At 35.0% G+C, this 13,220-nt stretch overlaps 1 protein-coding gene across 1 annotated transcript; it reads left to right on the top strand.

Annotated features, from left to right (window-relative positions):
* Window positions 1-373: 373 nt before the first annotated feature.
* Window positions 374-12,997, top strand: LOC143184467 (zinc finger protein Noc). Its single transcript, XM_076386718.1, has 2 exons — window positions 374-725; window positions 10,979-12,997. The coding sequence occupies exons 1-2, from the start codon at window positions 663-665 to the stop codon at window positions 12,341-12,343; spliced, it is 1,428 nt and encodes a 475-aa protein (XP_076242833.1). The 5' UTR covers window positions 374-662; the 3' UTR covers window positions 12,344-12,997.
* Window positions 12,998-13,220: the final 223 nt, after the last annotated feature.

Here is a 13,220-nt window from a genome sequence, read left to right as displayed (position 1 = left end):
CTTTTATTTCATGCAGAGTCGCTAACATTGAACATGTCAGGAAAATTATAATAGGGTTAGAATCTCAAAATCGTAACATAAACAACATTAGTTGTTTATCTAACATTACTGACGAAGTATCCTTGTCCGTGCTAATATCTCATTTGCGGTGAAGTTTATAGTATGTTATTCTGACGTAAACTGCTTCACCGACTGAGCACGCGAGTGGCCGAAACTCAAGCTTCGCGATTGGCCGTGATATGGCAGGGCAGGCCGGTGCGGTGTGATCGTGAGCCCCTGTTAGGGGAAGAGGCGTGGAAGAAGGTGGGAGAACATGTAGTTCGGCGTTCGACCGAAGGCTCATGATCAGTATGCCGTCGGCTTCAGTCGCAATTTGAACTCGGTTATGTGAATAGGTGTGAAACTGGTGCGTACTGTAATGCGTAGCGCGCATGATCCTCTTTTCACATTGCTGCGCCGTTCCGTGTGTTGTGTTTCCTGCACGAAGGAGAGTCGTGCGCGCGAGTGCAGCGTCGGGGGCCGTCAAATGGCTTCGTTCACTTGTCCTTCGCTCATCCCGCAACGGATATAATAAGGGGTGACGAATACGAATATCAGTGACGAATCCGATCCTCAGGATCGTCGCGAGTGATTAGTGTCACCAGTTAGAAAGGAGAGCGAAGATGCTGACTTCTAACGCGAACCAGTACCTCCGTCCGGAATACCTTACGCCTCTGCCTACCACGGTTAGTGTCAGTTTCTCTTTCTCTAAGCCGTCGCTAGTGGCTTCCCGTGTTCGGAATGTAAACATATTGAACACTGTCCGAAATATTTCGCACAGAATTTAATCCATAAGCAGGTCCTGAGAGGAACAGGAGAAATTTTCCAAAAAGCTTGGAAATTAGGTCTTTCAATCTGCTAATCAGGATACACCAGATGACGCCTAGAGTGATGATAGGGCAGTATGTAGATTCTTAGAAGGAAGCAAAATTCAGTGTCTGATACATTATTCTCTCGTTATAAGCTCGTGGGTATGTTCATTATACTCCAAAATTATTCAGAACGAATGAGTTTTTTTTACATGTACGGGGTGTATAAAATTATGTCTTGATCGTCATAGTGAGATTCTGCATCGCTGGAGATCTATTAAAAAATGTACTATAAAATTATTCTTGATTTTAAAATTTCATATTAAGTTGTTTTTATTGTATTTTACTCGTTACGAGAATAAAAAGTGTTGAAGAAACCATCGGCCACATCTTAACTCTTGAAAATGATATTAAAAACTAACATTATTTACAATGTGTTTATACTTTGCAGTCACATGCAGAGTAAATAACGTGCTCTTAACAAAGCAGCAAGAACTTATAAATTAGCTCGAGAAATGTATTGTAATTTTGTGAAGAATATTGGAATATTACTCCGTTCAAAAGAAAAGGTTCCAAATCGACACGATTTTTACTGACTAAGTTAACAGTTTGGTGATCAAGAATTAATGTTAGAACTTTGTTTATATAAATATTTTGAACTTTCTGCGAATTGACAGGAATCATTGGGAATCGTATTATTGACGTAATTTATTTGTTTGATTTATTTGTTAACAAGTGCAACGTATTTGCAAATTCGGAAACGTTACCTTACTCTCTAATGTCTAATCAGATAACGTAATATTAATTCTTGGTCACCAAACTGTTAAACTAACTACGAAAAATCGCGTTAATTTTGAACACTCTTCTGAACGCAGTGATATTCCAATATTTTTCACTGAATTATTACATATTTCTCGAACCAAACTGTGTATAAGTCTCTACTGCTTCATTAACAGTACGTTAGTCATTGTGTATATGACTGCGAAATGTAGGCACATTATAAATAAAGTCAGTTTAAGAGCTAATGGAACTTTAACAATATTTTTCGAGAAAACGATTGAGTTGCGACCTACGATTCCTTTCATACTTCTTATTTCCGTAAGGATTATAAAATTAACCACTGAATTTCATGGTCAAGGTTAATTTTACGGTACATTTTATTGATGGACATTTACTGATCTGGTGGTGTAAAGTTCCGCTGATGATCATGACATATAACATTTCTACATTTCTACAGTAATGCCTCGTTATAATCTTATCATGATACCTGTCACATATCGAAATTATTTAGAATAAAGTAGTTTTACTCGCATACAGTGTCATTCATACACTTAACATGACCAAAGTGGTTACCAATACATAAGCTGACTTTGAAAAGCAGTCTCCATTATGATATCGCCGACAGTGATTCATGGTGCCATTGCGAGGAAATACTGTACTGCCACGTATATGTCTGATGAAAGAAAAGGAAGCTATTAGTGCATCAGTTAACTTTAGAAATGGTTCCCCCACTAAAAACTTGCCGATGTGCTGAAAGTCGGAAAGAAAGTGAAACAAGAAAATGCGGTATAGACTCGCGAGTGACCGAGTAATTTGATTTTGATTAAGGTGCTATAAATTGAAAATAAGTTAATTAATACTGTAAAATAATAATAATAATATGCCTTGTTTGTGACGTATAGTAAGTGCCTTGATACAAGCTCGCTGAGATCGTGCTTTCTTGAAACTGTTTTTGGTTGTCTTGGCGTTCTTTGGTTCTATCTTCAAAAAAAAAGCAAAATTTAATTGCTATAGTGTTGTCTCGATACAGGTTTGATGATACTCGTGTTTTTCTCATACTATTCTTGCACTTTACCTGATCCTAGCTTGTGAAAGACAAGTTTCTTTGTATTCTATAAGCTCTCTACCGATTTTAAAATCGCGAATTTGTTTCGAGACTATACTGTCGTGCGTGAATTGAACTGTAGGAATCAGTTTCTTAAATTCTCTGAACTTCTATCCGATTTCAAGTCGCAAGTTTATATTGAGACAGCATTGCATTTGAAATAGAATTCTGTTTTTCTGTTTCTTACACAGTCTTTAGCGCTTATCTGAGTTTTCTTGTTATAAGCTTGTCGTGATGATTGTTTTCACGAAAGTGAGATGTTTCTTGTTGTAGCAATTTTTCGATTTGGAATTAAGAGTTTAAGTAATGTAGGAAGCTTGTTCTTGAGAATGGTTTCTTCTTGACCTTATATCAAGACAACAATATATTCTTACGGTTTGCGTGCAACTCGACTTTGAAGAAATGAATATAAATTGCCTGTCTGTAAGTTAGTCTTAAAAATCAATGTTTTTAATTCTAAGTAACGAACTTGCATCGAAACGATGTAGACAACTGTTTCTTTTTGTATTTAAGAAGACAAATTTATGTTGCTAGTGTGTAAATTAATTTTAGAAAGGAAATTTTAACATTTTCTGAGGTTTTGTTTCCAAATCGCAAGTTTATATTGAGTAACACTGTACCCTTCTATTTAACTTACTTTTTAGCCTTAAGAAGGCAAATATATGTAAGTAGCTAGGTAGTTAGACTGATCTTACTTTAAAATACAAGGTTTTCATTTACTTTGAACCTCTCGTTTTAAGTTGCAAGCTTATATCGAAACGATACTAGAAACAAACCATGCGTAAAATCTTCTATGAGTCATGAAGCACACAAATGCAAATTATCTCACAATCATTCCAAACATCAAATCAATTCTCTTCAGAGACGCAACATCACTTTAACTTAGAAAATCGTGAAACCAAAAAACTTGATAAGTACTCATGAAATTGGAGCGCAACTGTCAATTGAATAAATTACCGGCAATTAAACTGTGGTCGAAACGGTGTCGATGTAATAACAGCCGTAATCGGATCGTAATTAACTCGGCATGAAATAAATACCACGAAGGACAATCGTTTCGACAGCCCATTAATTGCAACTGTCGGCGTGCTCCGTTAATCTTGACAGGAACGCATTTCGCTTCTTACGCTTTAACTCCTGTAAACTATTTTGAGGACAGCCGAGTGCTGGCAACGTTTCTGTTCAAACGTTCGCTGATTTACGGCCATCGTAAATCAAAATGCGATTCGGTAATACAATGCTGCACGGATAGGGAATCAAGAGTGTGTGCGCGCACAACCAAAAATGAACGAATGCTAGTACCACCCTTTCTCTCCTTTTCTTTCGTTTTTATGTCACGGTTTTTTGTCGTTGGTAGCACTGTTTACCAGGGATGCGCGTGTTAAAGAGAACAGAGGTGGTTGAAATGGTGCCTGAAAACAAAAATAAAAATTTTTATTGCGAAGAACCTATATAATCACAACGTAAAATTTAGTAGGTTATAAATTTTTAAAAAATCTTCAACGAGATATTTATTAAAGTTAGATCAGATGAGATCTTTCTTATTATCGACAAAATGACTGTTTTTATATGAAATAAGATTAAAAAACTGTATTTCAAAAGTGAGATAACTATAGAATAAAATAATTCATTAATTGAAGGTAGAATTGGTTATTATCGAAATAAACGTGTATTGAAATGAATGAGATAAAATTTTAATTTTACTGTTTATTGGGTTATACTCTGTTTTATGTATTTATAAGAGAAATTATTTTATTTGGAACGTAGGTATTTATTATTTGATTTCAATATGTGTTCAACATGATCAACAGAGTTCAACTTTTTTATTTAAAAAACTGTTAATAGTTATTTTCTAGAATTATAGATAACTCAATTAGTTATTTCTTAAATCAATTATTTGCAAGCAATTTGTTTGTTAAAATAATGTTTTAGAAGTTACATGTATATACCCTTATTTTCTAGTCTACTTAGTTATTATTTCAACTAGAACAGTTACTTACTGCCTCAATTTATAATTTTATTTCAAATAAACTCAGAATTATATTTCAAATAATGTTTACTGAAATGCATCTAAGTTTGATACAGTCTGTACCACAAGAACGTTGACGCGATATCTGTGAAATTTGATACCAAATGGGTCAAAGATTGTGCTAGTCAAAGCATACAAAGTCTCCTCTAATATGAAATAACCCCAATTCTCTTAGTATCATTTTTGTCACTGAGAAGTTCAGATTATTTCAAGGTTAGTGCCCAAAATGAAAGGACCCAAAATGATTATTAGAGATGCAGTAAAATATTTGCATAAGCTCGCGAATTTGTAAACAAGTGGGTGCAACGATACAAGGAAAAAATCCGACATTTTCCTTACATAAAGGACAAACAGTTTTAGCAAAAAAGGGCATAAATATAAGCATGTTACCAATCAAACGTCGCGTCGGTTGGAAGAAAATAGAGTTACATGGTGTAGTACAATTTCAAAGCCATTGCTTTTAACAAAGCACGTCCAAAATCGGTTGGCATGGGCATACGAAAACGTTGATCATGATTGGAACAATCTTGTGTTCAGTAACGAGTCATCTTTTTGGGCTTGGATTCCTATCAAACGAGCCTGGCCTGTCCGTGGAAATACAATTATCCAAAGAAGCATTAAACACCCAATAAAAGTTCGTGTTTAGGGGTGTCTCAACGTTCGGGGTTTCGGGATCTTATGCATCTTTACGGATAATTTAAATGCCCAGAAGATGCTTAAATTGTACGAACGGGGTCTCCTAGTATATAATGGAAAACAGGGAACGGTATTAACGTGTTAGATTGGCCATCTCAGTCCCCCGATGCCAATACAATCGAAAATGTTTGGTCTGTAATGAAGTACAAACTCCGAGAAAAACGTATTAAAATTGAAAACACTGGGGGTTGTATTCGAGAAATATGAAGATTTCTTCCTGTCTCATATGCCGAAAAGGTGGTTGAAAGTATGCCTAGACGTTGTGAAGCAATAATCACTGATGGTGGTGATTGGGCACATTATTAAGTGCGTGCTTATTAGTTTTATAGATGTACCTTCGATCTGTGTAACAGTTTTTACAGAAAAGATTTATTTGTACTGAGATATCGCGTCCATGCTCTTGTGATACATACTGTATATTTTTTTATTTTTGAGTTTAACACATTTTTTACTGTAATTCTGATATTTATTTATATTATTTATCTTTTCTGTGCTAGCTAGTACTACAAAATATTGTGTATCACGTTTCTGTGTGACTTAGCAGTTTTGCTTCTTCGAATTATGTCAGTATCATTCTAAGTGAAGTCACACTTAATAATAAGCTGCATGAAATTAGAAATCATTTAATTTGTAGTTTCATTGAACGTATTTTTGTTGAAAGACTAGGTAATAAAGTAAATATTTGTAATTTTTAGGCAAAAAAGTAGAATCTATAGAAACTGCCTACAATTAGCATCTTTACAATTATTAAATATTCGTAGTATGGAGTTTATTATTTTTTTTCTTTATACTAACTTTGGGCACCATAAAAAGGTAATGATATACGTAAGTAGTAATATAAAAGTTTTACTGGACGCCATTGTTTTCAGCCCCACTTTTATTTGCATGCGCAATTGTTCAATATACCCGCGTTAGACGAAATCATATAACTTAAGTTGAACTCTTTACTATCAGTTCTACTCGAATTTAAATTTTGTCACTGTTACTCACTATTAGGTACGTGTCGCCTTGAAACTTTTGTATAAGTAATACCATTACACTGTCATGCCACGTTAATTGACCTCGAAATTTTTAAGTATTATGAAGATTATTTATAACCTTCTCTCATGACAGCTGTTTATTTCAGTTCCTTCGAATGGTATGTTTTTTACAATCGTTGTAATGAAAAGTTTCAATGTACTTATATTGAAGAAGAATTTACATTGATTCATTTTGTGAAATTCAGAGAAAAAGGAGGTTTAATAGTTGGAAAGCAATTCTTATTGCATAACAATTTTGTAGTTTCAGAAAATCAGTACACTAGTAGAACCACTACTAATTACTTTGGTTCTATTTTGAAAATAATAATGTTACGAAGCTCAGTTCATACTCTGACGGTAAACCTTAGACTCAGTACTTACCATGCCATTTGTGATTCCCAGAATTACTGAGGTCCACAAATTTTTTTTTTATTATTATTATTATTACTGTAACAAACAACTTTCCTGTTTAGTAGCTCCTTCACTAAATGGCATCGTTAACTGAAAATTAAAGTTCAAATAGGAAAAAACGCAATCCTAAAAGTATCATTTTATTTAACTTTTAATATGTATCGCAAACACATGACACATGTGCAGTGCAAATGGGGATCTAAACAGAAATTAAAGTCGTCTGGTTTTGTAAAAATCCCCGAGAATAAATATCTACAAACAACTAATCAAATCACGTTCTTCAAGAATGCTTTTTTATGAAATCCCAAAGAAAATAATCAAACATAGATAGCACATAATAAATTTCCTTTCCAAAGATCACTAGACGCAATTTGGAATATTTGTCTAGACAACTACAAAGTTTAAAGATAATATATAGGACTTCGAACTTGTTGAAAAGCTGCTTCCAAATATATTTGAATGGGATATTTTCAAGCACTTTGTTATGGTGTATAAAACACGAGGAAAGTAATAAAAGAAAGAGTGATCGGAACCCAATGACCTTAACAAAAATAAAATATCGCGTTATTTATCTAGTCTACACTTTCATACATTTTAATGAAACTTATCTCAATGATCTTAAGGGGGGGATTCAGTTGAAAAGTACTGTAATTTTCTAGATAAAGTTTTGAAAAAATATATTTTTATAGCACTTTTTACGCTGAATCAAATTATGTAGAAATATTGGATTGAAAAATCCATACATAATTTTCTTCAATATCATGAACACAAACTATAGTAAAAATTTCAACTTAAAAACTTCATATTTGTTCGAGTTACTTTAATTTTAACATTAATTGACTACACTATAACTGTATGTATTGATCCATGATGTATGTTAAATTTGAAAATATTTTGTCAGCTCTACCTGTTTGACTTTGACCTATACAACATAAACATAAGCGTAATATATAAACATCAATGTAGCGTATGCATAGTAAACATATAACTGTATATAATTTCGGTTTGTACGAAATCTTTCAGGGAATGAAGTATACTTCTATAATTTCCATAGTTTAGAAACTGTTCTATTCTAAAAATGGGTAGACCGAAGAAAAATGAAATAAATCGTATGAAACAAAGGAAGCGATGGCAAGTGAATCTTCACTAAAAATACATAGGTATGAGGAAAAAGTATTGGCAAATATAAGCGTGCAGAAAGATTATATGAACTGCAGAATTACAAATAGAACAGACTTTACATGAGGTAGAAGGACCAATATACAGAGCAGGTGGATTTTAGTTATTCCGTGTCAATGTATACAGTTATAGTGGTTAAAATTAAAATAACTCGAACAAAAATGAAGTTTTTATCTTAAAATTTTTACTGGGATTTGTGTACATGATATTATAGACTTGATTTATATTCTAAACCTGATTTTCTTCCTCCACTGTAAAACTTAGCGTGTAAAATTAACGTTACTGTTGGTTTTTGAACAACAATGTTTTATTTTTGGAAGGCATACTATTGCGTTCGACACGGAAAAGATGGTCATGCAGACCTTGCGAAAGTTTCCTAAGTATATTTAAGCAGGATAAACTTTTATAGGATTCGGGTGAATCTACAGATTAGTCATACCACTGCCGATTTCGATGATATTTGGACATATTAAAGACGACGAGATTTTGAACTTTCTCTTGTGCATATTATAATAGACGGTCGGCCTTAATTTTAAAATTATAAGCAAAATTCGAAATTGGTGACAGTGTGAATAAGTTGACCCAGTGGACAAGTCCATAAAAAAAATCCCCCAGGTAACCCAACACTTTCTAAGGACCCTGTGGATCTAAGTTGACCCAGTGGAATAAATAACGCACACTGAACTATCCTTGACACATAGAATGCACGGTAGTTAGATTTAGGTTACCTTTGTCCATTGGATCAATTTAGACCCAGTGGGTCCTTATAAGCTGTTGGATCGTCTGGGGAATTTTTTGTTTTTGGACTTGTCCACTGGGTCAACTTGTTCCACCAACAAAGGAATGTCGCTAGATGTAAATCTCCGATTTTTATGAAACTTGGCAGGGATTGTAGAGTAGCCGAAAATATTCAATACATATTTTTTTTATTGGCTCTCATTCATGTTAAGGGGGTGAAAACCATCGTGAAAGTTTAGAGTAGAAAACATTGCGCTTAATATCTCGAAAATTATTGCATATAGCAAAATAGTGTAAGTGGTACGATCGTGTATTTTTTAATGATAAATCCACGTATGCAAACAGTTTTTGAAAATATCAATTTGTTTAAAAACTAGTATATTTTCGTTGTTTTCACTGACTAAATATTGATTGATTGTTTCTATAAACCAAAAAACAAAATATGGATAAAATAGAATTTTGAATTTTTACGTTACAAACGAAATAATAGCATTCCTAATTAGATTACATTTTGTGCGAAATTGGGCCTGAAACGAGTAGCTTTAAGAAAAACATATATCCTTATAATGTTTTCGTCATTGTATAATGATACATGTTGTTTATTTAAATGTATAAATAACGTGACGTCTCACAGCCGTTGCGAAGAGTACGAGAGATTCAGTGTCAGTGACGCTTGCATAAATGAAAATGTAGCAAGTAAAGATGGTTTATAAATCATTTTGCATCAAACTTTACAAGAAAGTTCGATAGTCAAGTGCGAATACATACTGACTTAATTTGCAGGTTCTGCGTTCGACGAATCTCTCCATAGGTTTTTATTTTCTTTTTTTCAATTTTTATGTTAAATAATTCTAGTTTTCGTATACCTTTACAGATCAAAATTGTTTTGTAAATTTTTTTGTTGTAAATTTGTTCGATGAAACCACTGTAGTAAAGCGTGTGCTGCAACGGACGCGTACGTATAACTAGAATTCAATGTAATAGTATCAATAGCTTTTTGTAAATATTTCGAAATCTAAGGCCGACTGCTTATTATATATACATATAAGAAAAAGTTGTTCAGAATTATGAGCTTAACAATATATCCAAAGATCATCGGAATCGGTGGTGATGTCACTAACCTATAAGTTCTCCATGATTTGTTGTAGACTTTTGTAAAATTAACAAAATAGATTGACTACAATCAGAACAAGTTTGTTAAATCTACAAAGTCGGCTCTTACTGATTGTACTAAACTCAGACCTGTTACAGTATTTTTGTAAATTTTACAAGAGGCTTCAATAACTTCACCTTAATATTTTTTCCGCGAACGAGGACTATGGATATCTTACAGCTGAGCTTTTCTATAACTTTGTTAATTCCGATACTAGTAACTGATTTTCGTTTCATTATTTTCGAATATTTGTAAAGAATATGGAATAAATTTCTCAATAGTTTTCGTATGTATGTCAATACAGAATCGATCAAAAAAATATGGAGTGATATTTGTCAAAACATTATCAGATATGGTATTAAAGAGAAGGACTTAACATTATATTTCGATGAATATCTTTTTAAAAGAAGCTACAAGCAACTGAAAGAATTGATGCATTGCTTGATTAAGTTGTCAATTTCAGTGTCACTTATACAGCAACAGCAACATCCATCGTTGTAATAATACACACATATTCACGGGCGTAGAATGTGCAAAGTGATTGAAAACCTTGCGATGCACATCTTTTAATATTAATGTCAATGGAATTATTTTTCTCGTTGTATATGTACATTGTATACGTTACAACGGAAACATTACCTACATCACCTACGTTAGAATTAAAACTTATAAAAATATATTAGAAAACGAAAGACATAGGTGTAGTAAATATAACGTAAACATATATTAGAAAATACCTACCAGATTACTTTTCAGTACTAAAAAATGTAAATATTCCGTTTTTGAAGAATTAACTATTTGCTGAATATAATATTTCTCCCAAACGATTTAATATGACCCTACTTCATAAGTGAAGATACATATTAAATTCATGTAGCGCATTTTTAACTTGACAATAATTCATTTTATTAGTGCAGCAAAATGTCACTTTTCCCGGAAACTTTTAGTAGCCACCGTAAACAAATTAGTTACTTAAGGAACTCAACCCTCAAGATTCTGACGCTCTCATTCTGATTTCAGTTGGATGCGAAGAAAAGCCCTCTGGCCTTGCTCGCACAGACATGCAGTCAAATAGGAGCCGACACACCATCCAGTAAATCTCTACTAGGCTCGTTGGACAAATCCAACAACAAATCATCAAAATCAGTGGACCAGTCGCGAGATAAATCATCACCAGTGGCTTCGACAGCGACCGACTTTAATAAAACCAACTTCAAACCTTACGAATCCTGTCTGGGTCGCGAAAAGACGTCTAGTCCTGACGAACAGCGGGCAGCTTCTAGTCACTCGATGTCTGGGCGATCAAGAACACCTGGTAGCAACAATAAACGATGTCCTAGCAATCAGAGCGCATCGTCAGTTCGTGCTGTGACACCACAATGCCGAAAAACTGCGACTCCTAGTGGTGATGCCTCTAGGGAGTCCCCTGCTTCGAGGATATCGACAAGTTTGTCTTCAGCTCAGCTCGAAACGTCCACTTCTCAACCTGCTGTCAGCAGTCCCTCGATACAAGTGAAGCCTTCCTATAGCCCTGCAGTGTTAGCTATGACTGACCCTTCTATTAAAGATCTTCCTTTGGGAACATTTAAACCAGGAGTAAGTTTAGCGTCCTCAACATCCTACCTAAGATATAGCCCACAGATACCTGTGGACGTGATAGCTAATTCCCTGATGTCCCAGCATCATGCCAGCTTGAAGAGTGGATTAGTACCAGGAAACCCTTACCTCAGTTATGCTAGATTGAAGACGTCCTCAGGCCCAGATGCCCTGATGCCAATTTGCAGAGATCCCTACTGCACAGGCTGCCAGTTGAACTCTCACTTGTTAGCTAACTCCAATGGGAAACTAGCCTCCGCTAATGCACCAGGTTCTTGTCCAGCTGGCTGCGCCCAGTGTGATCACAAACCTGGCACGCCTTATGGAGCTCTAGGTGTCGCAGCCTATGCTCATGCGCAGTTGGCTGCACTGGCTGCAGTCTCACAGCTCCCTTACGTCTGCAATTGGATCGCTGGAGACACTGCTTACTGTGGCAAGAGGTTCTCCACGTCAGACGAGCTGTTACAGCATCTCAGGAGCCATACCAGCGTTACAACTAACGGGGCAGCAGACGCTGCTGCGCTTTCACTCCTGTCGCCTTCGGTGGGCCTGCCACCCACGCACCCCCTGTTCTCCAGGACTTACCCCACTCCACCTCTAAGCCCTCTTGCCACTGCGCGTTATCATCCCTATGGGAAACCATCGCTGCTGTCGCCTTCTTTGTCCTCGCTAGGGCTTCCCCTTCCTCCCCCGCACCCACATACTCCTGCAGGACTATCACCCTATTTTCCATCGTATTCGCTATACGGCACTCCTCGGTTGGGTGCTGCATCAGGGATGCCACAATGAGTGCTGGGACTTTGATAAAGCGGAGACGTTTGAAAAGTATCAACTGTTTGACTGTGATCCATGGGCGAGAGACTTTGACATGCTGGTGTGCAAGCTGAAAAGTTAAGAGTATGGAAAATGAAGAAATATCTAACTAGAAACGCTATTTAGTTGATGATGGAATCGAATAGAATTTTTTACATAAATGGAGAAAACACGTAAAACAAAAATGTAATTTAATAATTCTGTAGACAGCTAATTGAAGTTATCTTTAATCGTGTGCGAATGTGTCAACGATTTCCATGTTAATATTATCACAACTTTGTTAAAACGTTTTTTTATTAACTCAAAGAGGATCTAAAAGATCTCTTAGATAATAATGTATTAATATGTAGTCACCATTACATTGCTTCTTACAAGATAAGCTCTTGTCTACGCGACTGTATCCTAATTTGCTTTAAAGAAAGGCAAAATAACCTTGTTACTTCTATTTTAATTGAACCTGGCGTTTACCTAGAGTTTGTAATGAAGCTTATAATTCGCCTTGTCTATGTTACTATTTGATCTTAAAGACTACCTTGTCAGCTGTCGGTTATCACGTTATTAATCACTCTTCGACTTTATAGAATAAAAAAATGTTTTAACAATTAAAATCTGGAAAATTCTCAACTGCGAGTCATCGTTTGATTTTCACGAACATAGATCTAACCTTTGAATTAGATGTCAGTAACATTTTTGAAATATAATTTTCTCAATCTTGTAATTTACTCTTTTAATTAATATAAAAAAAACCTATGTGATGTCATCATCAATTGAATAATGATTTTAGTAAGTATTCTCATTGGATAAACGAAGTCGTTTGGCTTGATATGTGATGTGTGTCTATGACACACTTCTT

Source organism: Calliopsis andreniformis, chromosome 10 (genome assembly GCF_051401765.1).
Source record: "Calliopsis andreniformis isolate RMS-2024a chromosome 10, iyCalAndr_principal, whole genome shotgun sequence".
Taxonomy (NCBI): domain Eukaryota; kingdom Metazoa; phylum Arthropoda; class Insecta; order Hymenoptera; family Andrenidae; genus Calliopsis; species Calliopsis andreniformis.
The sequence above is the reverse complement of the archived record's forward strand: the minus strand, read 5'-3'. Positions and strand labels throughout refer to the sequence as shown.